General features: G+C 44.9%; 1 protein-coding gene across 3 annotated transcripts in view; it reads right to left on the reverse strand.

Moving 5' to 3' along the window:
- Positions 1-282: 282 nt before the first annotated feature.
- Positions 283-25,066, reverse strand: part of LOC107122113 (5'-AMP-activated protein kinase subunit gamma-1-like) — a 51,436-nt gene continuing 26,652 nt past the window's right edge. For 2 of the 3 annotated variants that reach the window (XM_015425146.1, XM_015425144.1), the window contains exons 6-13: positions 18,459-18,504; positions 16,114-16,168; positions 14,815-14,941; positions 14,233-14,398; positions 9,892-9,929; positions 9,133-9,279; positions 4,849-5,030; positions 283-1,344 (exon numbers count right to left, since the gene is read on the reverse strand). In XM_015425146.1, coding sequence (XP_015280632.1) covers positions 4,914-5,030; positions 9,133-9,279; positions 9,892-9,929; positions 14,233-14,398; positions 14,815-14,941; positions 16,114-16,168; positions 18,459-18,504 — 696 coding nt within the window. In that variant the 3' untranslated portion in view covers positions 283-1,344; positions 4,849-4,913. The remainder of the gene's footprint in view (positions 1,345-4,848; positions 5,031-9,132; positions 9,280-9,891; positions 9,930-14,232; positions 14,399-14,814; positions 14,942-16,113; positions 16,169-18,458; positions 18,505-25,066) is intronic. The other variant, XM_015425145.1, reaches the window with a different exon arrangement.

A 25,066-nucleotide genomic window follows, 5' to 3' on the forward strand; every position in this document is an offset into this window, starting at 1 on the left:
GCCTTGTCAGATCTTGAAAGCTAAGCAGGGTTGGTCCTGGTTATTATTTGGATGGGAGACCACAGAGGAATACCAGGGTCTCCATAAGTTGGCTGCAACTTGTCAGCACTTTCCACCACCAGTTGTGACCAGTGTCCCCTCTAAGCGGAGTTAGTGCGAGCTAGCTCACAGTTTTTTAGCCTCCGGCTCACACATTCTTATCTTAGCTCAGGAAAGATGGGCTCCAGAGCAAACTAATTTATGAAGTAGCCAAATCGCTCGCTCACAACTTGAAAGCCAGCAGTTCACAAAGCAGAATTTTTGCTCACAAGACTCCACAGCTTAGAGGGAGCATTGATTGTGACTCTTTCATGAAGTCTGCTGGAGGTTTGTGTCTGCCTTTAGCAGCATGGGATCAGATCTGTCACTGGTTTGCAACAGGAGCACAGGAGTAAAGCCTTCACTGGCTTCTTGGCTCTGCCCTTTCCTCTTGAGCCAGATCAGCCACTGAAACATAGGAATATGAGCCAGGCATTCTCTTCCTGTCACACATGAGGGGAAACAAAGCCTGAAATATTTTGAATTCAGATACAAGTGGAAAAACTGATTGCTTGAAGGAGTACGTTTTATGAAGTTCATGCCCTCTAGCTCTCAGCTAGGGCTAGAATTATCTTACATGGCTCAGCCCAGGGCAACCTCCCAGCATGTTGCTAGCTCAAGTATAGTATAAAGTAATGCAGTAGTTGGAACAAGTGTCCAGCTGTAACATAGAAGCAGTAGGAGAATCTGCCTCTTTCTACAGTGCAGCCTGACCTAATAGGGCAATCTGTTCAAGCAGTTTCAATTTACAATGAATACACTTCTAGTGTGCAGCTTCTGCCTCCTTTTCTACTTTCCCTTTGTGAGTTTAAAGTGCCTTTGAGTGTCCATTAAGTATTAGCAAGCTGGCACAGGAAATGCTTTTGGCTGCCTTGCGGCATCTTGGATTCCTGCATGCACACACTGTTTGTAGAGCTTGGGGGAGGAGATGAGCAGCTGCTGCAGTGTTCAACAAGGGCCTGCTTTTCTCACCAGCTGTAGAAAGGCTGCTTGAACAACATTGTGGAAGATTAAGGACCTGAACACTGTTTATAGTTAGGAAGTCCACATCCTTCCTCAGCATTTCCTTCCCCTTTTTGAATCGGGGGAAGGCCAAAGGCAAAGCAGGTGTACGGCACCATCCTGGCCTGGTAGGAGGACATGTCTTCCATTGCAGAAGCTGGAGGTCCCTTATTCCTACTTGTCATGGCTGCAGTGGTAGTACCCCAGAGTGTTAGACAGCAAGTAGTCTTCCGTATCTGCCTCAGAGGGAATGGCGGTCAATGCCTGCAGAAGGAAATGGTGAAGGTGTAAATACAATAGCAAGGGAGAAGAAGAAGAAGAAGAGATTGGATTTATACCCTGCCCTTCACTACCCAATGGTGTCTCAGAGTGGCTTACAATCTCCTTTCCCTTCCCCTCCCCACAACAGACACCCTGTGAGGTAGGTGGGGCTGAGAGAGCTCTGAGAGAAACCGTTGTTTTCCAAGGGCAGCTCTTATCAGAACTACGGCTTGCCCAAGGTCATCCAGCCAGGTGCAAGTGGAGGAGAGGGGAATCAAACCCGGTTCTCCCAGATTAGAGTCTGCGCACTTAACCACTACACGAAACTGGAGGGCTGGCTTATGCCCCTGCTGGTGTCTGAAAAATATAGGTCGGTGGGGAAACAGCTCCCATACTTCTCTTGCAGAAGTCACAGTCTCACCCACTGTCTTGTCAGGACAGCTCTAGTGTGAACATAGACCAGGTAACTGCAGTCCCTAAGTCCCTTGATTTTTAAACACAACTGCTAATCAAGCAACTGCCAGTTTGGCTTCACTACTTCGCTATTAAACTGTCACTTTGGGATTAGGGAAGTCCTTGGTCATTTCGCTTAGCCCTTGTAACATGACCAGAAGCCCAAGAGAGACTACGTCATGGCAGTCAGAGGCTTATTGATTTGTACTTGAATCGTCTTAGCTAAAAGAAATTGCCTGTGGTGATGTACGTGCTACAAATACATATCCGTGTCTGTGCCAAGTGTGCGAGGCAGTCATTACAAATTTAACTGGCCCATGTTCCTCTCATGCTGCTTCGCTTTCCCTCAGTAAAAGCTTTGGGTGAGGGGTGGGACTTGAATACAGTTCTTTTACCTATCAGCTCCCCTACTTCAAGTGGTGCCATTTTAGCTCTAAAAAACTGATGGTACCCAAGCAGGCATTTTATGTATAACCTATCTGAATGTCTTTGAAGGAAACACGAGTGTATATCTAAAATAGAATAGAGATCTCTACTTGGGCCTCCTCCATCCAAGGATGCCAGAAGCTCCACAAGGGTAAGCTGAAGCCCCCCTGCATCATAAACTAAGCAGGCGCCAAAGCCAGTCAGAGGGCAATCAGACACTAAAGTAAAAGAGTCTACCTCATCACCCCCTTTTTTAACCTGGCTGGCTATCAGACATTTTATTGGGATTTGGAAATGTTGCATGTCCTGCCACAGGAATTTGTTGCTTATCCTACCAGAGGAACTTTCTAAATACAAATGTGATTGGGGGTAGAAGGAGGGATCTCATGTAAGTAGCTCTCTGTTTTTTGTTCAAGTGACCAACTTACAGCTTTTCACAAGCCCCAAGTCCTTTCCTGTTCCATTCCATGTGCCCAGTTGGGCCCTGAGCCATTCTGATACAGTGTGGTGGGAGAAATGGACTGTGTTTGTTGATGTCATAGGAACCTAATTATAGCAGAGTGGCCACAGCTGCCCCATGCGCAAATCCACAGCAGCTGGCATACTGCTACATACAAGCATACACGGACAGCCATACACACAGCTAGCTCTGTGAGGGGGGCAACAATGTGAGCTAGGGAACCAACAACAGCTGGTAGAAGTACAGGGCATATTTCAAAGTCGAACCCTCAGCAGGTAGGCAACAAGAAGCATGAGTGTGCACAACCACTATTGCTAAAGCATTTTCCATTATCCAGACAGAATTGTATGTCTTTCTGAAAAGGTAATGGGAAACTGGCTGGGCGCATGAAAAAAATTACAAGCTGTAGGGCTACTACATCAGTTTGATGTTCAGCCTAGATCGTACACCAGCCCTTCACTGAGTGATGGCCACTTGCTGTAAGCTTTGGTAGAATTTAAGGCCGGGTCAGAGAGTTCCTTGGTTCCATTTTATAGCTGCCATTCACTACCACTGGGACAGATCTGGCCACAACTGGAACAGGAAGAAAGGTAGGTAAAGCCAGTCCCCTGCAGTTGAATCTTCACACTGTGTGTTGGTGGCACTTGAGTGTTCCTCCATTGCAAGGAAAGCAAAGGTGCCAAGAGAATGAAAATGGTTGGACCCAATCCAAAACCTTTTATGGATCATGTGGGGGAAAAGTTGCCACACGCATGATCCAGTACCAGAAATGCTAGTCTCTCCCCATTAAGGGTGGAAGAAAGACAGCTTTGCTGCAAGGGTTACCTGTTTGCCCTCTTTGTTTTAAATGGGACACAGGGACAGAAACAACAATACATTAGGGGTGTGTCGCCTAAGATGCAAAGGAGTTCCTGCTACAAAAAGAGCCCTACCTGTATTGTGAATGGTCTGTGTACTTTCCTTGATTACATATGAATTTTACCTAATTATGCCTCTCTGTCTTTAAAGCAGAGGACACAACTTGTTATTTACTTACTTCATTTGTACCCCATCCCCTTTTCTTTCCACTGGGGACCCAAAGTGTTTCGCATTATTCTCCACTTTATTTTAGCTTCACAAGAATCCTGTGAGTAAGGTAAGGTTGAGAATGTGTGGCTCAAAGTCACCCAGCAAGCTTCTGTGGCAGCCAACCTAGCAGTTCAAAAGCAAGAAATTGCAAGTAGATCAATAGGTACCGCTTCGGTGGGGAAGTAACAGCGTTCCGTGTGCCTCAGCGTCTAGTCATGCCGGCCACATGACCACGGAAACGTCTTCGGACAGTGCTGGCTCTTCGGCCTGGAAACGGAGATGAGCACCGCATCCCTAGAGTCGGATTCAACTGGCTTTCAAGCAAGGGAAACCTTTACCTTTATCTTTGCTCCCAGATCCTAGTCTGACTGTCTTACCATTGTGCTACACTGGCTCCCAGTGAAACATTTCACAAGACACCAGTTTCACACGCATAAGTTGTAGTGATGGCTTCTAACTTGGGTGGCTTTAACAGCCTTAGAGGAACTCTAGGAGGAAAGATGTATCAATGGATGACTGAATGGAATCTCCATTCTCAGAGGCAGTATGTCCCTGTCTTCTGTATGGGGGTGATAATCAACAGGAGAGAGTAAGTGTGTTCATATCCCAATTTGTTCATACACTAGAAGTCTCTCTTTTGTGAGTGTTACAGTAGGGAGTACACAACGTCTGCAACAATAGATGTGCAATAATGTAATATTCTGCCCAAGGAATTCACATCATACACAGAGATCTTTGCTGTTACTTGGATGTGCTGGCATTAGCAAATTGCTTTGCTAGATCCATCCAGTTCCTTTCATGCAAAAAGAAAAAGAAAGGACGAAAAGAAACCAACAAGAGAGAAAGAAACCCCAAACAGACCAAGACTGGAGGGAAAGCCTCTGATCCTACAGCACCGAAGCTGGGACTGCTTTTTTCCCTCTTGTCTGTGGCAAGCCACACAAAGGCACTCTCAGTCTGCGGCAGGGGCCTCCCTTCCAGGCCTTGGTGCTAGGGAACAGACACATACAGACCTGGCTTGGCTGAACAAGAAAGACCCCATGGCAAGGCAAAGGACAGCAGCAGGGGACAGGCAGGCGAGGTCGAGGTGTGGAGCCTACCTGAGCCGGAGTGAAGCGGAGGAAATGGAGGGTACAAGTGAAGGAAGGATGGAGCGTCGAGCAGCTTAAGAGTTTAGGGCATCGATACCTGCAGGCGTGAGCACCAGGGCCTGGAGAATGTCGGAGAGGGACACGATCCCCCGTGGGGTGTTCTTCTCATCCACTAGAACCAGGCGATGAACCTGCCAGACGGGTGAGCCACACGACATCATGGGGAAGAGAGGGGTGGGGCAGGCAGAGACAAGTATTTCAGATCCAGAGAACAGTGATACTAATCGGCAGAGCTTATTTTTGTAGAAAAAGCCCAGCAGGAACTCATTAGCATAATAGGCCACACCCCTGACCGTGGAGCTCATTAGCATATTAGGTCACACTCCCATGCCTTCCCTTGGCTTCCCGGGCGCCCTGCGGCTGCGGGGAGCCCGGGCAAGCCCCCCCTTGAAGGGAAGGGAAGGCAGTTTAAACTGCCTTCCCTTGGCTTGCCTGGGCACCCCGCGGCTGCAGGGAGCCCGGGCAAGCCGGCCCTTGGACAGGCCGGGGAAGGCACGGGGGGCATTTAAATGCCTCCCTGATCCTTCCAGGGGGCCCTCCGGCCTGCCCACCTCAGAGTCACCGTTGGGGGGGTGTCGCTCTCCAGGCCTTCCCTCTGTAGCCAGGCACGCAGGGGTTTTGGCTGTAGTGGGCGTGGCCAACTCGGAAGCCAGCCGGAACTCCGTTCCTGCCCGTTCCTGCCCAAAAATAGCCCTGCTAATCAGTAATATTTCCTTTTGCAATCCCCCCCAGGTGGAAGTGAGGTAAGGCAGTGTATTCTGGGGAAAGGATCAGTGAGAAACAACAGGGTTCTGCAGAAATAAAATCAAAGCACCGAATACAATTCAGGGTGGCTTCTTTTCTATTCCAGTTGCACAGCCAAGGTTTTGCACACAACTGTTCGTTGTACCACATCCATGCAGTAAATGGAGATTTCCGGCCACATGTAAGGTACATGTTGTAGATAGCCAGGATAGGCCTGCAATTGCTTTGGTATAGTAGAAAACACCCTGTAACATGTGAAGTAGCCCTCAAGTTTCTAATTCTTAAAGCTGCATAGTCATCAATACACCAGGCTGTTTACACTTACCCAGGACTTTTTTTGTAGAAAAAGCCCAGTAGGAACTCATTAGCATAATAGACCACACCCAATAGCAGAAACTCATTAGCATATTGGGCCACACCCCTGACAACACCACTCATTAGCATATTAGGCCGCACCCACATGTTACCAGAAGTGTGGTCATCCAGCCACACCAACCTTTTGCTTGTTATTCTGTTTACCTTGTTTGTCCAGGGCTCTTTTTGTAGCAGGAACTCCTTTGCGTGATAGGCCACACATCCCTAACGTAGCCAATCCTAATGAGGTCCTGCTTTTGGGTGTGGCCTATTATGCTAATGAGTTCCTGCTGGGCGTGGCCAACTCGGGAGCCAGCCGGAACTCTGTTCCTGTGCGTTCCTGCCCAAAAATAGCCCTGCGCTTACCTTGAAGGTCTTCTTCCTGAACAATATGCCTCCTATATGAGGACCCTGGCATTCAACCTGAATCTCTTTTTAGTGGCCCATGGACAGAAACTCCTCCATCCAGAAATGCCCCATGTGATTCTTTTGCTGAAACTGACGGAATGCTCCAGAAACTGCCACAAGTACCACCACCCCACCAGTCTGTGGTCCAAGACATTCACCTTTTCTAGACCACGAGGAAGAATCAGAGATTGGGGAACGGACACAGCATGGTCCAACTGAGGTATGCGACAAGTTTTTGGGCTCCAGGCCAAGTTGTAAACCTAAAGAGTCATAAATCAGGGGTGGGGGGGAAGAACCTCTCAAAGAACCAGGCCTGTGCTTGGGCTCACCAAAGAGCTGTGACCAAGACAAACTGGGAGAACCTGCTGACCAGGAAGTGCTATAATAGGCCCCTTCCTTAATCCCACAAGCTCCTCCTGCCTATTCCTTGACCAAGAAAAGACTACTTGTGACTGCCACCCTCTCTCCCCTGCTCCACAAGGAGGCAGCTTTGAAAACACAACACGGTTGCCATTTGGCCTGAGGGACCTGCCCCTTGAAATACATGGAAAATAGACATCGGGAAAAATGCCATTACCAAATCTATGCATATTCCTCCAATTCATGAAAAAAACACATATGTGGTCATATATAGTATCGCTATTAGTAGTAGCTTGTAGAAGGGGTTCCCAGCATTTTTACAAGAAAGCCTTCTGTTTATTTTTATAGAGTTGATGTAGAGCCTTTTTCAATTCAAAATACTCAGGTGGGGGGTACACTAATTCCGAAATCCTATAGGAATGAAAAATGGCACGCAGTTGACTCTTCATTCCGTAACACTCACTATCGAACCAGCCCTGCAGAAAGGTTTTCTTTACTGGTTGTTGTCACTGTGACATTGATTTCAAAGTCTCCAAAAGATACTTGACCACTTTATCATATCTCATGGGCAGTGTTCCCTCTAAGCTGAGTTAGTGTGAGCTTGCTCACAGTTTTTTAGCCTCCAGCTCACACATTTTTGTCTTAGCTCAGGAAGGAGGGCTTCAGAGCAAACTGATTTATGCAGTAGCCAATCATTTGCTCACAACTTTAATGCCAGTAGCTCACAAAGTAGAATTTTTGCTCACCAGACTCCACACCTTAGAGGGAGCATTGCTCATGGGCCAGTCTACCGTCTGTTCCAAATAATTTAATAAAGAAATAGACTTTTTTAGAGTGACGTAATCAAGACCACCAGCAACCATTCGTGCGGCCTCATTGAACCATACGATCCTTGAATGCCTGGTTGATGTACTATCACTCTCCACACCCAGCTGAGTCCCTTTATGGAGTAATGGGACTGGTCATACATATAGACCTCCTGGGGATTACATGTCGGAAAGATCAGACTGGCAGCTCGGCTGCTGCTACTGCAACCCTGTGAGCGTGTCTAGATTGGGATGTGACATGAGAAAGAACTTGCATCCACAGCAAGGCAATAACCAAAGAAGACAGACCTGCATCCCTCCAGGAGACTTCTATTTGCCCTTCCCTAATGTTTCAGGCAAGCTTTGGGCTTTAAGAAGAAGAAGAAGATTGGATTTATGCCCCGCCCTTCACTTAGAGTCTCAGAGCGGCTTACAAACTCCTTTCCCTTCCCCTCCCCACAACAGACACCCTGTGAGGTAGATGCGGCTGAGAGAGCTCTGAGAGAACTGTCCTTGAGAGAACAGCTCTGACAGAACCAGGGGTCATTTTGTAGAAAAAGAGGTGCAGGAGCTCATTTGCATAATTCATTTGCAAATGCCACACCCCTTGACAAAGGGCAGGCACACAAGCATGCCTGGGTTCCCTGCCTGATCTCCCCCCCCCCCACTTCCCTGAGTTTCTCTGCAAAAGCGGAGAGGCTCAGGGGGGAAAGGGAGCATGTCTGCCCACCTCCCCTTCCCCTCCCCAGCCAACCACTGGCTGGCTGGAGAAGAGAAGGGCAGGCAGGCAGAGAGGGCACCCAGGCATGTTTAGAATGCCTCCCTTTCCCTTCCCCATCTGGGGAAGGGAAGGAAAGGCATTTAAATCCCCCCAGGTGGCAGGGGGACTCTGCAGGCCTTCCCTGGCCCATCCGCCTTGACGGGTGGGCCAGGAAAGGCGGTGTGGAGGGCCGCCCCTCGGCTCCTTACTGCTGCAGCACCGTTCCAGCGTATTCCTGCAGGAAATGACCCCTGGCACAGGTCATCCAGCAGCTGCAAGTGGAGGAGTGGGGAATCAAACCCGTTTCTCCCAGATTAGAGTCCACGCACTTAACCATGACACCAGACTGGCTTAAACATCATTATCTGAAGCAACTCCACTTGTGGGGAGTTCTGGACTAGGATAGAAGAATGGCCCTGGGACTGCAACAGTGGCTAGCTAATCAGCACTCTGCACAGACAGATGACAGGGAGGTGACTTCACAATGTCACAAGGCTCATTTGGCACTTGGCGCAGCTTGTTCATCTGGGAAATAACAAGACCCTGTTGTTCCTGGGCTAGACTTAGTTTGGAAGTTTGTACATCTGTCCAAAAAAGGAATGACCATGCTCATTGCTCAAATTATGTACAGCTTTCTTCATTCTGAGATGAGGTTTAGATTGAGCTTTAAAGGCACCCAATTTAAAGCCAGAACTGGGGGAACAGAAAAGGAGCCAACTCTTGCTCCATGGTAGCTATTCCTAAGGCCTTGCACATGTTCTCCCCACCCTACAAGCGTACGTGCCCACATCCCCAGCCTACCTGCTCTTTGACGATGCGATCGATGATATCTTCCATTGTCTCATGAGGGTGGCATGTGAGTACCCCCTCAAGGCAGAGTGAGCGCTGCTTCAGGGCTTCTCCCACACTAATGTCTAGGTTGTTGTAGGACTTCTGGGCAGCCAAGTGCTGTGGAAAATAAGTGGTAAATGAGGGAGGAGTTTGAGGCAGTCATCAGAGATCATCCGGGCAGAGGGCTTGGAATCACCAGAGAATATACCTATCCTGATTCAAATAGCCTTGATATACAGGTGGCTCTAACTGAAGGCAATGATTCAGATGTCCTACCACGTTCCATGCAGGAGTCCCTTGTAATCTGGAATCTGTTTGCAACAGTCCACTTCCAAAATCATGGCGACATTCTCCTTTCTTTTCAATGGTACATTACTTGACTAAGAAACAACTAATGAGCTTCCTCTCAAGAGGTGACTGGAAAACGACGACAGTTAATAATGTCTCCAGACTCTTCAGAGCTTCGGAAACTTTCAGTGATGACTACATACCACATGCATGCACACACATACGCATACACACAGTTGACCTCCCCTGCTATAAAAAGATCCAACACCGCTAGAGGCAGTGCAGCAAAATATCCCATGTTCTTAGCTTTGGTTCATCAAAAAGCTCTCCCAGAACTTAATTGAGTGTTTCCATCCTCCACACAATCCCTTCCCATTATTGCCCTTCTTAATTATCTGGGAAACTAATTGTTCTTGTAGAATTGGGTTGTGCCAAACTTACAATCACGTCAAAGCGGGAGTACAGGCCAACTACGCTCCCTGTAAAAAGAAAGAGGGGAAGACAGCATTACAAAGAAATCCAAGCAGTGGTAGCCCTTTCCATCAACCCACAATTCTGCAATGGTCCTCTGCCCATTATTAGAGCAGCGGTCCCCAGCCTTCCTGCATTTATGGACACCTCTGGGATTCTGAGACAGTGCAACCCAAAAATGGCTGCCGTAAAATAGCCAGAGCCCCATCTGGCATGACCCACTTTCTACGAACATTTGGTGCCAGGCCCCTAGCCAGGATTCCTTAATTCAGGGGGGCCTCTAAATAAGTCAGGGGGCACTGATGTCACAAAATATAAAATAAAAATAAAAACTTTAAAAACTCACTTTTGTGGCGTTTGCACTCTGCCTGCCTACATGGGGAAGCAAGCCACGCTTGGGGAAGGGGCGGTGGTGGGGAGTCCTCCGGGTGGCCCAGAGAGTTGGGAGTCCTCTGGATGGCCCAGAGAGCCAGGGGGGCTGGATGGAAGTCAGGGGGCCTTGGCAGGAAGTCGGGGGGGCAGGCCCCCAAATGCCTCCCTGTAGCTACAGGCCTGTTTGGTGCGCTGCAGGAAAAGTATCAGTGAGCACTAAGGTGCCCATGGGGGCTACATTGGGAACCCCTGTATTACAGACTTGTTACTACATCATTACATACCACCATCATTATACACCACCATCAATGTGGCATAGAACAAGAAAACAGGAACCTGACACAAGGAGTTTTCAATCTAAAATTTAAGACAAGGGAAACAACAAAGGGGGAGGGGAGCAGAATGGTGGCAGGCAGGGGTCATTTCCTGCGGGAGTGCACAGGAGTGGAGCTCCGGCAGTAAAGAGCCCAGGGGGTGGGCACATGCAACAAGCCCCGCCCCCTGCTCCCAGCAGCCCTCAGTCGGGCCACGAGGAGCAAGAAACAGCCAGGTAAGTTGCCCGCCATCAGGTACAAGCTCTCCCTCCTCTGTGAGGGCAGATCTGCGCGTCCCCCACCCCCCAGAGCTAGCAATCCAAAACAGTCCAGTGGCACCTTTAAGACCAAGTTTTATTCAGGCACAAGCTCTCCCTCCTCTGCGAGGGCAGATCTGCGCACCCCCCCCCAATAGCTAGCAATCCAAAACAGTCCAGTGGAGCCTGAGCGGTGGGTGTTGCCTTCTGACACACTTCTGGTGATATCAGGGGGTATGGCCTATGCAAATAAGTTACGCTAATGAGATATGCTAATGAGCTCCTGCACGAAATGACCCCTGGTGGCAGGGATAAACTGAGGAAGATGTGCTCATTCCAGTGATGCATTCCTAGGCTTAAACAGGGTAAGGAGACTAAGGACCTTGCCAAAGGCTGCACATGGGAAAGGGAGTTGAAGGAAGTGAGAAAGGTGGTACCAGGCAGTGGAGGGGGGCAGTTCCAGGTACAAAGGGCAACAGAGGAGAAAGGATGGGATGATTTGATGAAGCAGGAGACCTACAGGAGGAGGAGGGTAGTGTAGCTGGAGGAGCAAAGGTCACAAGGAGGGATGTGTCCAGACTATGAAAGAAGAGATGTAAGGATAACGACTTGACCATGGCTTAACACCAGGTTTGGGAAAGACTTTAGAAAGCAGGAGAAAACCCTGGGGGTTGATGACGTCATGTGGAAGTGCAAAAAAGAAATTGCTCCAGTTTAGACGCTGTGTCTGTACAAAACCTCTGTGTAGAAGCAATGTTTGTCAGGAAAAGTAGTTCTAGTCTAGCCTTTTCTGTAACATACTACTTTTGATCGTGTTGGGAGTTTACATTCATGAGGAAGGGGAGGGAATAGAAGAAATAACATTCAAACAGGCTGCCATTTCCTAGACTCTGAAATGGTACAGCTTAGCACAAGCTGCCTCAGCTGATGGCTCCATTTAATAACCACCAACCCGGATGTGGCGCGGCAAGAAGGGTCGGCACCGGGAGGCTCTCCCGTGTAGCCGCTGGATCGCCAGTTCTTTTAGAGGAGTTTGGGGGGCTCCCGGACTCCACTGAGCTCCCCGAAGAGGAGCTCAGTGCAAAGGGACTTGATCTGGATCTCGCGGCCACTCGCGGGTGAGTGTCCTGGATCGTCCCGAAGCAAGAACTGTCCAAGAGCACCCATGGCAGCCATGAGCGCAAAGCTGTGACTACCCAGGTGATGGGGGAGAAGCGGAAAACCTCAATTGAACTGCTTTAAAACATCAGCACCGTGAGTAAATGTATAAGCAACAACATCAGAGACTTCCCATCAATTGAGCCCCCCTAAAAACTATTGAAAAAACAAAGGATTGGAGGGGTGAAGAATCCCTTTCCCTCCCCCCCTACTTCTTTAAGCGGCTAGGAAAAGAGAGAGAAAGCTTCCTTTAAATGGCTTGGGCAAAAGAAAAGAAGATTGTGGTCTGAGAATAAAACTGTTAAACAAAACTATTGATCCTTCAATACTATGTAGTGGATTATAAAATTTGGGAAATATTCATCTTATTTGGCTTTGAGTTTCAAGAAGCAAGAGTATATCCTCCTATGTACATGGGTGTGTATGTATTTTTGTTTTGTTATGGCCAATGGCTAATACAATAAACTTGATGATGATGATGAGAGTATATCCTCCTCTTGGAATTACAAATAAATTATTTGGAACTATATGAACTATATGAAGACACCTCAAAGGATTACAATTAACTATAGTTTAATAAGGACTACAAGTAAAAAGAAGAGGAACCAATAAGAACTATTAGGAACTCATTCTGAATTTTTATGTGTTATATTCTCACAAGAAAAATTACTTTTATTTGTTGAAATTATAAAAAGTACACTTTGTCTTATCTCTACTGTCAACAATTGATGGCTTTGGTTGAAATTGTCTCACTCTTTAATATGACTATAACAGTTATTGTTTTGCAAACATAGAAGTGGGGTGACTGTAAGGTTTTATTGAAAGGTAATTTGAGAGACTCTCTGCTTTTATCTCGTTTTTCTTTTCTTTTTTAAATGTAACCATAATAAAACCTGTTGTGTAAGTATAGACAGCTGTGTGACTGTAGAGGCTGTATTGACAAAGAGTTGGAGAGATTCTCTATTTTTAACACGATACCTTAAAAATGGCTGGTGCAGATAAAGAAGCATTGTTGATTACAGATCTCCAACTATTAATTCAGGAAACAATCACAGTAGCAGTTAAAATAGCTGTGGAAAAAGCTATGAATGCTATGCAACCTAAGTTTGACCTGCTCACACAACAGATCAATCAGATGGAAGAGCAAACTGATGACATTTACTTTTCTGAAATATATTCACACAAAAGATACAAATGAAGTCTGCAATCCAATTGATATGGTCTACAGAATATTCCCAAAAAGAGACAAACTGACTGAAGACCTCAATATGAGACCCTATGAAAAAATGACAAGAGATAAAATTATTGAAGCAGCAAATGAAATACCTCTTCAAAGAGAGAAAAGAAAAGAATATATGGAACCTCAAACTATTTTAAGAATTGACTACAGATGGCTATCTCCAGAAGATACCTATCTCACCTACAAGGGGAAAAGGCACAGAATTAAGACTTTAAGATGTAAGAGGAGAAATCAGAGAATGAAGAAAAGGATAAAAGCCTACGAAAAAGCCCCAAAATTTCTTGGATAAGGGAGAATGTACAGTCCCTCAAGATTCTATAAATGACTGAACATTATTATCATTATATAGTTGTTCAAGATTCTACAAATGAATTGAAATTTTTGAAAATATATTAAAACAGTATAAAAACCTTACTTTTTAAACATATGTGAAAGATTACTGTAGGAATATGAGGTGAAACATGGAAAACAAATATGGTATGAGGTGTCCAAACATGTACGTAATTTGATGAGATGATGAAACCTCCCCCCATTTATACATCTGTGTGGGTTTGTGTGATGTTTTGTTTATAAAAATGAAATTGCATGGTCAAGATTTTGAAATGGATTGAAGAACACAATAGATAAAATATACAGACATACAACCTTTTATGGAATACAAAAACTATCTTAAAATATGCAGAAGATTTTTATAAGAACATAAGGTGGAACATGTAAAACAAATACAGTATGAAGTGCTTAAAGATGTAATTTGAAGATGTAATGGCACTCCCCATTTATGTTTTTGTGTGTGTTTGTGTGATGTCTGTCTTTATAAAAAATAAAATGATTTAAAAAAAAATAACCACCAACCATCTAGACTTAGGATGGTTCTGAAGGAAGTAGAGCCTTTTAATAAGATCCTTTTATGGGATGGAAGCAAGACTCCATTCATGCTACAATGAGAGGATGAGCAGCAGAGACACAGTACCTGCTTCATTAATGACAGGCAATGCTGAGACCCTGCGGTCTACAAAGATCTCCAGGGCAGTGTAGACAGGAGCCGACTCCAGCACCATGGCCACATCACGGAAGGTGCCGATGCCCAGCTCCTGGATGGTCTTCTGCAGGAACCTTGGTTTCGGAATTAAGGCTCCCTAGAGTGAGAAAAGAGTAGTTTGCTCTAGGAGTAGGCAACACTCCCCTCTCCAACCCATGAGCTCAGATCAGATCTCCATTCAAGGAGACAGAAGAGGAACTTGTGGGGAAGAAAGGCCACTATGGAACACACTGTGGTATTCTCTGTGAAAGTCCAAGCCCCCCTCTGCCTCTTACACACTAGAATAAACAGTTCTCAATTCTGATGAAGTTTTAAAAACATGTAACTATTGGCCTACAACATCCTTCCCTCCCCTCCTTCTGTTGTCCTTCCTCCCTTTAGAATATAAGCACTTTGGGGACAGAGAGCTGTACATTTTTTACTATGTCTGTGGTACCATACAAGATGGAAGGATCAGATGTTGCCAGCCCACACATATACCCCACTGAAGGTTCCTGTTCACCTAACACTCACAAAAATATGCAGAAATTTGAGGATACGTTTGTGTGTCAGGATGTAGAGGACATTCCCCGAGAAGGGCTCAATAACAGGCAGCCGATGGATCTTGTTCTTTATCAAAGAATAGACAGCATCAAAGAGGCTAGAGAAGGGAGAAACAGAGCCACATAATATGCTTGGCTTATATGCCTGCAGCCAACCAATCAAATAACCCAGCCTATTATCTATTACAACCTTTGGCATTACGTATCACAGATAGACTAAAATGGGGTGGAGAGGCACTATTGAGAGACAGCTAAGATTGCCATGTTTTTGTGGATTAGCAACATCTGTCACACCAATCACTGATGCCCTGATTTCCTGCCAAAGCCTGCAGTCCAATGAGGTATTTGTTTCCAGGTGGCAGATGTAGCCATCTCATGTATCCCAGAGGAGTCCAGGCATTCCAATGAGGTTGCTGTTTTGGTGTTGTGTTATAGCGCTATAGCGCCATAGCACTCTAAAATGAACGTTTAAAAAAAGGATGGAGATCGCCCACGCGGGTGAAAAAGGGCAGGAAAACAAAGCGACGCAGGAGGAAGCGCTACAAGGCATTTTACACAGCCCCCCGTAGCACTTCAGAAATGGTATAGAAAAATGGAGACCGCTTGGAAGCAGTTTGCAGGTAAAATGGTTCAGCCACATTTCCTGAATGGGACAGAAGCATTTCTGTCTGAAAGTGAAAATATATTCCGGTAGGAAACCGTTACTAAAACGGTTCTGTCTGAAATGTCAGACCAGAAACCGTTAGGGAACAGTTCCTGAACCGGGATATATCGGCTGTCTGAAATTCCCCAATGTCTTTCTAGCTGCATGGGGTGTTGATAAGAGCGGAAGGAATGTGCATGAAAAACATCCTCCTCACCTAGAAACTGCTGAATAGGTCCCAGCATTATATAATATAGCGATCTAAAACCAATTCTCAATGCAAATAGATCGTTTCAGGTAGAATCAGAATAAAATCTGAGTGAGACATCTTTTGCACCTATCACAATGCAAATATAAAAACCACACAAGAGCCTTTATTTATGATCCAGTGTTCTATTCCCACTGCTATGGTCTCCTCCTCTTCTACAGGCTTCTCCCCCTCAAGGCAAATATCCCACTGAGGATATCCCAGCTCTGACAACCAGCTGACAGCATGGATTTAGCAATGGATGACACACAAAAATTGTTTGAAAAAGACTGGACAAGCCAAAAGCAAAAGGGGTATTGGTGATGCCTTTCCATCACCACCTCTGTCTGCAGAAGGAGTGAGCAGCAAGAATGACTTACCTATCATTTGGTGAGATGCAGACCAAGGGTTTGAAGGATCCTTGAAGATACACCTCTGGAGAGAGAGGAAATAAAATTAGTAATGTGACGTCCATCTTTGGAAGGGTTGGGGAAAACCTGGGCTGAGTTCCTCCAACATTCAAAATGCATCCTGCTTTCTCTAAATGACAGCCACCTGAAGGTGCTGGCTGTTCCACAAGTGCCTTGTTTCCCCCTTATGCTAGGTTTGGAATGTCCAGTGGGCTGAATGAGGAAATATACAACATAAAGGGGTGGTATGTGGGGGAGAGCATCTGCTTTGCATGCACAAGGTCCCAGGTTCAGTCCCTAGCCTCACCAGTTAAAAGGATCAGGTAGAAGGTGATTTTAAAAGATCTTTGCCTGAGGCTAGTAAACACCAGCCACTCCACATCATGTTCAAAGGTCGTGAACAGGTGTTAGCCAAATGGGCCTGTTGCCTGGTGTGCCAACACCCAAGCTGCACACAGCCAGTAAGATTTCAGGGGCAAACAAAACTTTATTGCCGTACAGACAGCAAAACCCAAGGACTCCATTAGTAAAGTATTAGCATTAACCTTTTATACAGTGTGACAAACAACTTTTAGACATCTGTAGATGTTAATGGATTACGCAACTTAGACTTCCTCAGTTCCTCTATATCTATACAAGTATATTTGCCAAGTATGCCTTTCTTTTTTTGACCTTATTTGGAAGGCTCATATGTCTCCTGAGCTTTACAAAATAACTTATCTTATTTTCTAAAGACCACCTTTGCTTAATCAGCTATGTTTACCAGGGTGCCTGGTAAGGCTTCTCACTTCCCTACTACATGTGGCCCAAGATTAGGACTGTGTTAATTAATTAGAATTGTAAGCCGCTCAGAACCCCTGGGGGGGGTGAGCGGGATAGGAAATCGAAATAAATAAATAAATAAATGTTCTGAAACATCTTACCCACTTCACCACATGCTGTTTTGCTACTTAACTAAATTTAGCTTGCCTAAAAATGGCTTTGGTCTTGCCTATCACAGGGAGCTGACGTTTCTGTGATCAGTTCAAATATTTGTCAACCAGTTTATGACTGGCAGATGGCTCCACTGTATTTCTGCTTAATCGCACAGCACAGCACACGTGTCTTCTCACACAGCCTGGCTGAGTTCTACTAAACCTTGTTCTCGCCAGGCACCTGCTCTGCTCAGCAGGCAGTTGTTTAAATACGTAAACAAATCAGTCACAAATCGTATAAATCAGATATAAATAAATGTTCTATTTTTAACAAAATCCTAACCTTCTAGTGTTTGTCAAAATAATCTCTAGTGACACTAATGGCTACTGATTGGTTTGCATTGGCAGAGACTTTGCACATGCACAGTTTTGCAAACATCCAATGTAAGCCTGTTCAGCATAAACCAAGCAGGCTGGTTGACTGGCTGACATCTCACTGACACCTTCCAGCACTATAAATTCGACTGTCCACATATCCATGGCAAATTTTGCAACATCTCTGCCTGGAGAGGCTGCCAGTCAGAGTAGGCAATGCTCACACTGATAGATCACGTGTTTGGCTGTAGTCTTCATTGCTGATCTAGGGCATTTATATCCTGTCCTTCCTCCAAAGGTGCTCAGGGAGGCGTACACGGTTTTGCCTTCCTCATTTTATCCTCTCAGCCCGCTCTGAAGGCTGACAGAGAATGACTGGCTCAAAATCATTCAGTGAGTGTTGTGGCAGAGCGGGGATTTCTATCCAGACCCTAGTCCAACACACTATCCATGAAACCACACCTCTGCCACAGCATGGAAACAGTCCTGCATGAAGTATCTCTGACACTGCCAACTGGACTGCAAGAACAGCAGCAGAATGGCTGACTCTTCCACAATTGTGTTAATGAAGCTAAATCAACAACAGCTGTTAGTTTCATTCCTGTAGCACTATGACCTGACAAGCTGCATCTGCCAAATGACTTCAGCTAAGCAAAGAGGTGTATCTTTCTGAATTCTTTGGTTAATGGTGCATAAGCTACCTCTGTACATGTGCCTCCAGGAACAGTGTAGTTATAACAGCACAAGCCAGACCTGGGCCATCTTCAGCAAGAACTAAGGACACATGGATGAGCAGTAAGAGCCAGAACCTCAAAATCCTTTTTCCAAGGGAGAAGTCAAGCACATCAAGGTTCATCTATCCAGCTAAGGGGGGCATGGTTTTCAGCACATGCAAACAGCTATAAACACACACAAAGAGAATGCAAAGCATCTTTCCACTGGTGTAAATGGCAGAATTCTTATCAGTTTTAATAGTGCGGAATTGCATCCCTGTATACACCAGTCCCCCAGCGGTCCCCTCCTCACCTCTCCACGTTTCAATTTTGTGTTCCTCAACCTCGTATATCTGAACCTGAAATGGAACAAAATCATTGCGATCAGGGGTCATTTCGTAGAAAAAGAGCTAGGGGGGCTCATTAGCATAACTCATTAGCATATGCCACACCCCCTGACATCACCGGAAGTGTGTCCTCCCCACAGCCGGTGGCAACCTCCAGCGGGCACCAGCAGGGAGCTCCAGGCCCCACCCTCCCGCACCTCACCCAGGGGGATGGCGTCCCCCCGCGTCCCCCCCCAATGACCCCTGATTGCGATGAATGGAACAAAGACTGTCACTCTTCACCCATACATGGTTAAGCTTAACATGTGATGTATATGTGATATGCTCCAGTTATGCTTTGGGAGCACCTACTGATGACCAGAGTGAAGCTACACATTGCTTCCAGGAGGGCCTGTCCAAATTAGCTGATCCAGTTGCACCATAAGAATACACTTAAGTTTTAAAAACTTATAGAATTAAAGTCATAACTCCGTATTTTAAACTGTTTAATTTCTTAACAAAATGGCTCTTGGTCATTGTGTTCAACATAATGAAGAGATCTGTGGCATCTTAAACCGCATCCACTAAGCTAATTATGAATGGGCTGAAGAATAAGTGACACCCCCCCCCCCTTTCAACAGCTCACCGGCAGCCTCGCAAAGACAGTGGGCACTAGAGGGGAGGTCTCCACAGAAGATTGAAGCAATTGCAATGTACTTCCCTCTGACCAATGCCTTCATTGCATCCCAGAGGACCTGAGAGACACTATAGTCAGAGTCATTTTTAAAATAATTTTAAATTTCTAAATCAATATCTGTATATGTTTTGTCATTCAATACATTTTTTTAAAAAAAATAATAATTAAAAAATTGTGGCATCTTAAAGACTACCAAATGTATTGTAACATAAGCTTTTGTAAGAGCCCACTTCATCTAGTACATATGGAGTATGATATAAATGTGGTAGTGTTTAAGATGCTATGATGTGCTATTACTCTGGCTTCACCAGACAGACATGTCTTCTCCTCTGGATTCTGTTTGATAGGATTCTGTGGGAAAGGCTTTATTGTGTCCAACAAGATCGATCCAGGTGGTCAGCTGTGTTGGTCTGAAGCAGTAGAACCAATCTGGAGTCCAGCGGCACATTTAAGACCAACAAAGGTTTATTCAAGGTAGGAGCTTCCATGTGCATAATCAACAGATCAATGGTACAGTCACTGGCACCCACATGGACCCACAGTATGCTAACATCTTTATGGTTGACTTGGAACAACACTTCCTAAACTCCCACACACTCATACCTCTCTTATACTTGTGTTACATTGATGACTTTTTTATTGTCTGGACACATGGTAAAGAAGCCCTGGACACATTCCACCAGGCATTCAATGATTTTCACCCCACCATCTACCTGACAATGAACCAATCCATACAAGAAATACATTTTCTGGACACTACTGTGTACTTTTACTACTGTAAACGTACACAATGGACACACAGACACCACCTTATACCGGTAACCTACTGACCGGCAAACATACCTACATGCCTCCAGCTACCATCCTAAACATACCAAACAATCCATTGTATACAGCCAGGCTTACACTACAGCCACATCTGCTCCAAGCCTATGGACAGAGATTCTCACCTGAGGGATCTACAACACACCTTTTCGGAACTAGAGTATCCAGCTGATGATGTCAGGAAACAGATTAACAAAGCCAGAATGATACCCAGAGAAAACCTGTTAGAAGACAGGCCCCAAAGAGACAATAATAGAACACCACTAGTGGTCACATACAGCTCTCAGCTCAAAACAGTTCAATGCATCATCAACGATTTACAACCTTTACTGGATAATGACAGTTCTATTTCACAGGTACTGGGGGGCAAACGTTTTCTTGCGCAGACAGCCCCACAATCTCAAACAACTCCTCACAATAACAATAATGCAACATCTAATTTGAACATGGACACTGAGACCAGAGCTTGTAATAAACCCAGATGTCAACTTTGCTGCCACATACACTCAGACAACACAATCACTGGACCTAACAGCATCAACGACACCATCAGAGGCTCATTCACTTGCTCATCTTCTAACACCGTATATGCCATTAAATGCCAACAATGCCCTTCGGTTCTCTACATAGGAAACAGGACAAATCCTAAGCCCGAGGATAAATGGACACAAATCTGACATCAGGAATCACAAGACTGAGAAACCTGTAGAAGAACACTTCAGCCTTTCAGGACATTCAATGGGTGACCTCAAGGTGGTTGTTTTATTACAAAAGAACTTCAGGAACAGAATGGAAAGGGAAATTGCTGAATTACAAGTTATTATAACACTTGGAACAAAAACCTCCCCAGGACTCAACAGGGATATTGGTTTCTTATCTCATTACATATGCTAATTCATTTAGTCCTCACATATGTATTCTCATACAGAGGGACTATACATCCTCTGTATTTTAGTGTATTTCTTTTTCAAAATAGTATATTAGAATACTGAATGTAATACAAGGAATATCAGAATGTTTGGCTGACACACACTGCTCCCACCTTGAAAAAGAAAGTAAAAATGCTGTTAAGTGACCTCCACACCTGAGGAGTAAATAGAGAGTCTCAGACTTACTTTGACATATTTATTGCTTTACAACTGTTGACCTTATAACCTTAGCTTGTTACATAGTTCTGTTTTCACATATCTTAAAACATCTTCATCATGTTACCTGTTAATTTGCTGTTCAGCCCGTCTATAATTTTGAACCTTACCTCCCATTGGGCAGTATTCGAAAAAGTGTGCATGCACACAAAAATTCATACCTTGAATAAAGCTTTGTTAGTCTTAAAGGTGCCGCTGGACTCTAAATTTGTGTTCAAACATTCATCCTTAGGGTTGCCAGCTCCGGGTTGGGAAATACCTGGAGATTATGGGGGTGGAACCCTCGTAGGGCAGGGTTTGGGGAGGGGAGGGACCTCCACAGGGTATAATTCCATAGAGTCCACCCTCCAAAGCAGCCATTGTCTCCAGGAGAACTGATATTGGTTGTTTGGAAATCAGTTGTAATAGCAGGAGATCTCTAGGTGCCACCTAAAGCCTGGCAACCGTATTCATACTTTCAACATACTGAGGACCTTGAGATCATGGAGTTCTGAACAATCCAAATCTGCTACTTGGAACCCAAAGTGGTCCTCCGCAATAGGGCCACTGATGGGAGAGGGACAAAATTCCCAGGGCCCAAGTCAGCTGGACACCCCCCACCCCCAGCCAACTTCCTGGGGCAGTTACACAATCCATATACTTTTTAAAAAATTACTAATGCAGTTCAGCACTGTAGCCACTAGGGGCACCAGAAAGGCAGAGCACAGTAAACAGTTGTTCTGACTGTGCTGGACAGACCTTTCTGCCGTGTTTAATAGCAGGCTGAGGGAAAGCCTTGCTTCTCAGATCCTAATAAACCCATCAGCCAAGCCAGCACTGCAGCAAGGCAAGACCAGCCAGGACAAACTACAGTCCTTACCAGGATGCAGCCTCCTAATAAGGCCATTGTCTTCAGCAGTCTGGTTTCCCTCTTCCTTTCGTTCCACCTAGCTCCATAGTTTTGTCTGCACAACCAGATCTTGCAAAGAGGCAGTCCTACTAGTGTGTGGTAGCAAAACAGAAAGACCATTTGTTGCCTTTTCCTTAATTTCTCTAACCCTTTTCCACACTTTTCTCCTCCTTTGTTTTGCTCTCTTCCTTTCATGATCTGCCATTCTTCTATCCCTGCTTCTAATTTCTCTCTCCCCACCTCACTTATTTTTCAGTCTTGGTATGCAGTTCCTGGCAGCATTAACTGGCCCTAAGAGCAGCTAAGTATTTAAAGCACACTCATTTAACATCAACTTTATTCAACTCTTCAGCATCCAAAGGTTCAGTTTACTTACATTCCCTTTTTCAATAGCTGTCCTGAGTCATTGAGTGATTCACGTGGTAAAAGGACCTGAGTTTCTCCCGTCTTGTTAGCTCTGAGATTACAAACATACTGGGGGGAGGAGGATAATAAACAATTTTTCCTGGGCAAACGTATCAAAGGAAAAAGGCTGTATAGAACCAGTCAGTAAGGCTACTCCTAACCAGCTGACCTTAAGGTTATTGAAACTACATTTCCCACAATCTTTTATATACTTAAAACTACAGTACAACTTGGTATGCTTTGCTATTCTAATCTCTGCTGGGGCAGCACACTCCCCGTCTGGAATCCAATGGATTCCACTGCTTATATACAGTACTAATGGAACACTATAACTATACTAGGCATAACTGGCATGCTAAAATGCTAACTAAACATCTAAGCAAACTAAGGCACACAAAACTTGAGCTTCAGTCTGTCGCGTGGTGCGCAACTCGCGTGTCTAGTTCAGCTCTCAGACAAAGATCACACTTGCACCTTGCTGAAGTCCCACTGTAGTGAACCACACTGACACAGTTCTTAGTGGTCAACTATTTACAGTGAATTTATCTACAAGTACACAGCTCACACGGACAAAGTGCTTCGCCAAGCAATCAATATTAGAACAAGCACACAGTGTACATACTACACACACCTTTATACATAGAACATCCAATCAGGTTGCTGCTGAGTCACTCTGATAACAGATCAGCATTACACCAGCCAGAACCGGTTTGGTCTGGTTACCTGGACTGACAGTCACTTTGACACCTGTCACTTAGATTGGCATGATCTTATACACATATCACACATGCTGAATACTTATTACAGTTCAACACAGTCTTCAAGTTCTTCTTTTGTGCAAAGCAGGATCGTGTCTCTTCTCTGGCAGCTGCAGGAACTGTTTGTCCCTTATAGATGGAGTGGGTTCATTGTCATCTTTGGTCATCTGAAAGCAATCCACCAGGCCTTTGGGTAGGAGCCGCCGCCACCACCACCACCACCATCGCCGTTGTATTGTCCTTCTACCAGACTCCATGGAGGTTGATTAGTCTGTTGCGCCGGGGACGCTTTTATCGTCAAGATCACAGGCAGCAAATAATCGCCAAATATTTGTAAATGGTATAGATTGTATAGACCGAAGCACCAGTTTTTATTGTATTTAAAACTTATTTTATTGTTTTAGTATTTATATGCTGTTAGCCGCCCTGAGCCACTGGGTAGGGCGAGATAGAAATCTCATAATAAATAAATAAATAAATAATAAATGCACATTCTCCACAATGACCCATCCAAGCTTTAACTTCTAGGCATGCGGAGTCCCGGGAGGCCCTGAGAGCAGCTCATGGCATGCCAGGAGATCGGAGATATCTGTTCCTAACAGAAGCAAGATTTGCATGTTGTGTCAAAACATGAACAGCATAGAAAATGTCTAGTCGAGACCAGATAGCCGTACAACAATGATCCCACTAAGGATTGGTACACATTTACATTCTCAAAACGTTTTCCATTAGGCTCCTTTAAAAAACCAGTTGTCATGGGGGTTTCTACTGCATGAGCTTCAGTCATTTTATATTTGTTTAACAGTTTTACAATTTTTTCCTTTTGACATATTTCATAGAAGCCATCATTGTTTTTCCTGATATTCATACCCAAATAATTTTGTATGTCCCCAGGATGCTTGATTTTAAAATACTTTTTTGTTTTGACAAACCAGTTTAATTGCTCATTTGTGTCAAAGATAAAACATAAATCATCCACAAAAATCAAGATAGCATCTGCTTGCCCCAATCACCTTGCTGAATAGACATGGATCGGCTCTGCTCTGCTCAAAGCCTAAACTTTTCAGTTTGTCAGTTAAACACAAGTTCCAGAGTCTCCCACTCTGCTTCAACCCATATAGAGCCTTGTTAATTCTCAACACAAGATTGCTGTTTTCATTTTCAAAACCAGGTATTTGTTTCATGTATAGTTCTTCATCAATGTCAGCATTTAATTAGGCAGTAGCAAAGTCAAAATGATGTACCTTCATTTTCTGCACACCTGCTTTTGTCAAAGCTATGTTTAGCATATTTGACCGTATTGTGGGTGCGAATACCTCATCATAATCCAGCCCTTTTTCTTGCAGATACCCTTTTGCTACCAGTCTTGCTTTGTTTTGGGTTTCACCACCTTGTAACACTTTTCGTTTATAGAGCCATCGGCAGTCTAACACACTTTTGCCTTCTGGCAACTCTGTCAGCGTAAACACATTGTTTTCACACAATGACTCATACTCAGCTTACATAGCTGCCAACCATGGTTTCTGCTCAAGGGATGACATTTCTGTTACCTCCTGATAGCTCACAGGTTCCCTCACATACACATGGTTAACCACATTTGCGTCATATCCAAATCTTTGAGGTGGCACACCTTTGTTACTTCTAGTTGACCTCCTAGGAGTAGCCTGTTCACTTTTAACCTCATCTGAAACACCAGGTTGTACAGTTTCATTTTCCTTAATTTCACATTCACCACCATTTGTCAATGGTAAAGCTGCTTGTACAGGCATTTGATTTGTGCCAGTTTTGGCTTTCACAAAAATTAGCTGACCTGCTAAAACTCAGATTACTCTGTTCATTAGCGAATCTGTAAGCTTTCATGCCTGTTTGGTATCCT

Source organism: Gekko japonicus, unplaced genomic scaffold (assembly GCF_001447785.1).
Source record: "Gekko japonicus isolate JY-2015 unplaced genomic scaffold, Gekko_japonicus_V1.1 scaffold3851, whole genome shotgun sequence".
NCBI lineage: Eukaryota > Metazoa > Chordata > Lepidosauria > Squamata > Gekkonidae > Gekko > Gekko japonicus.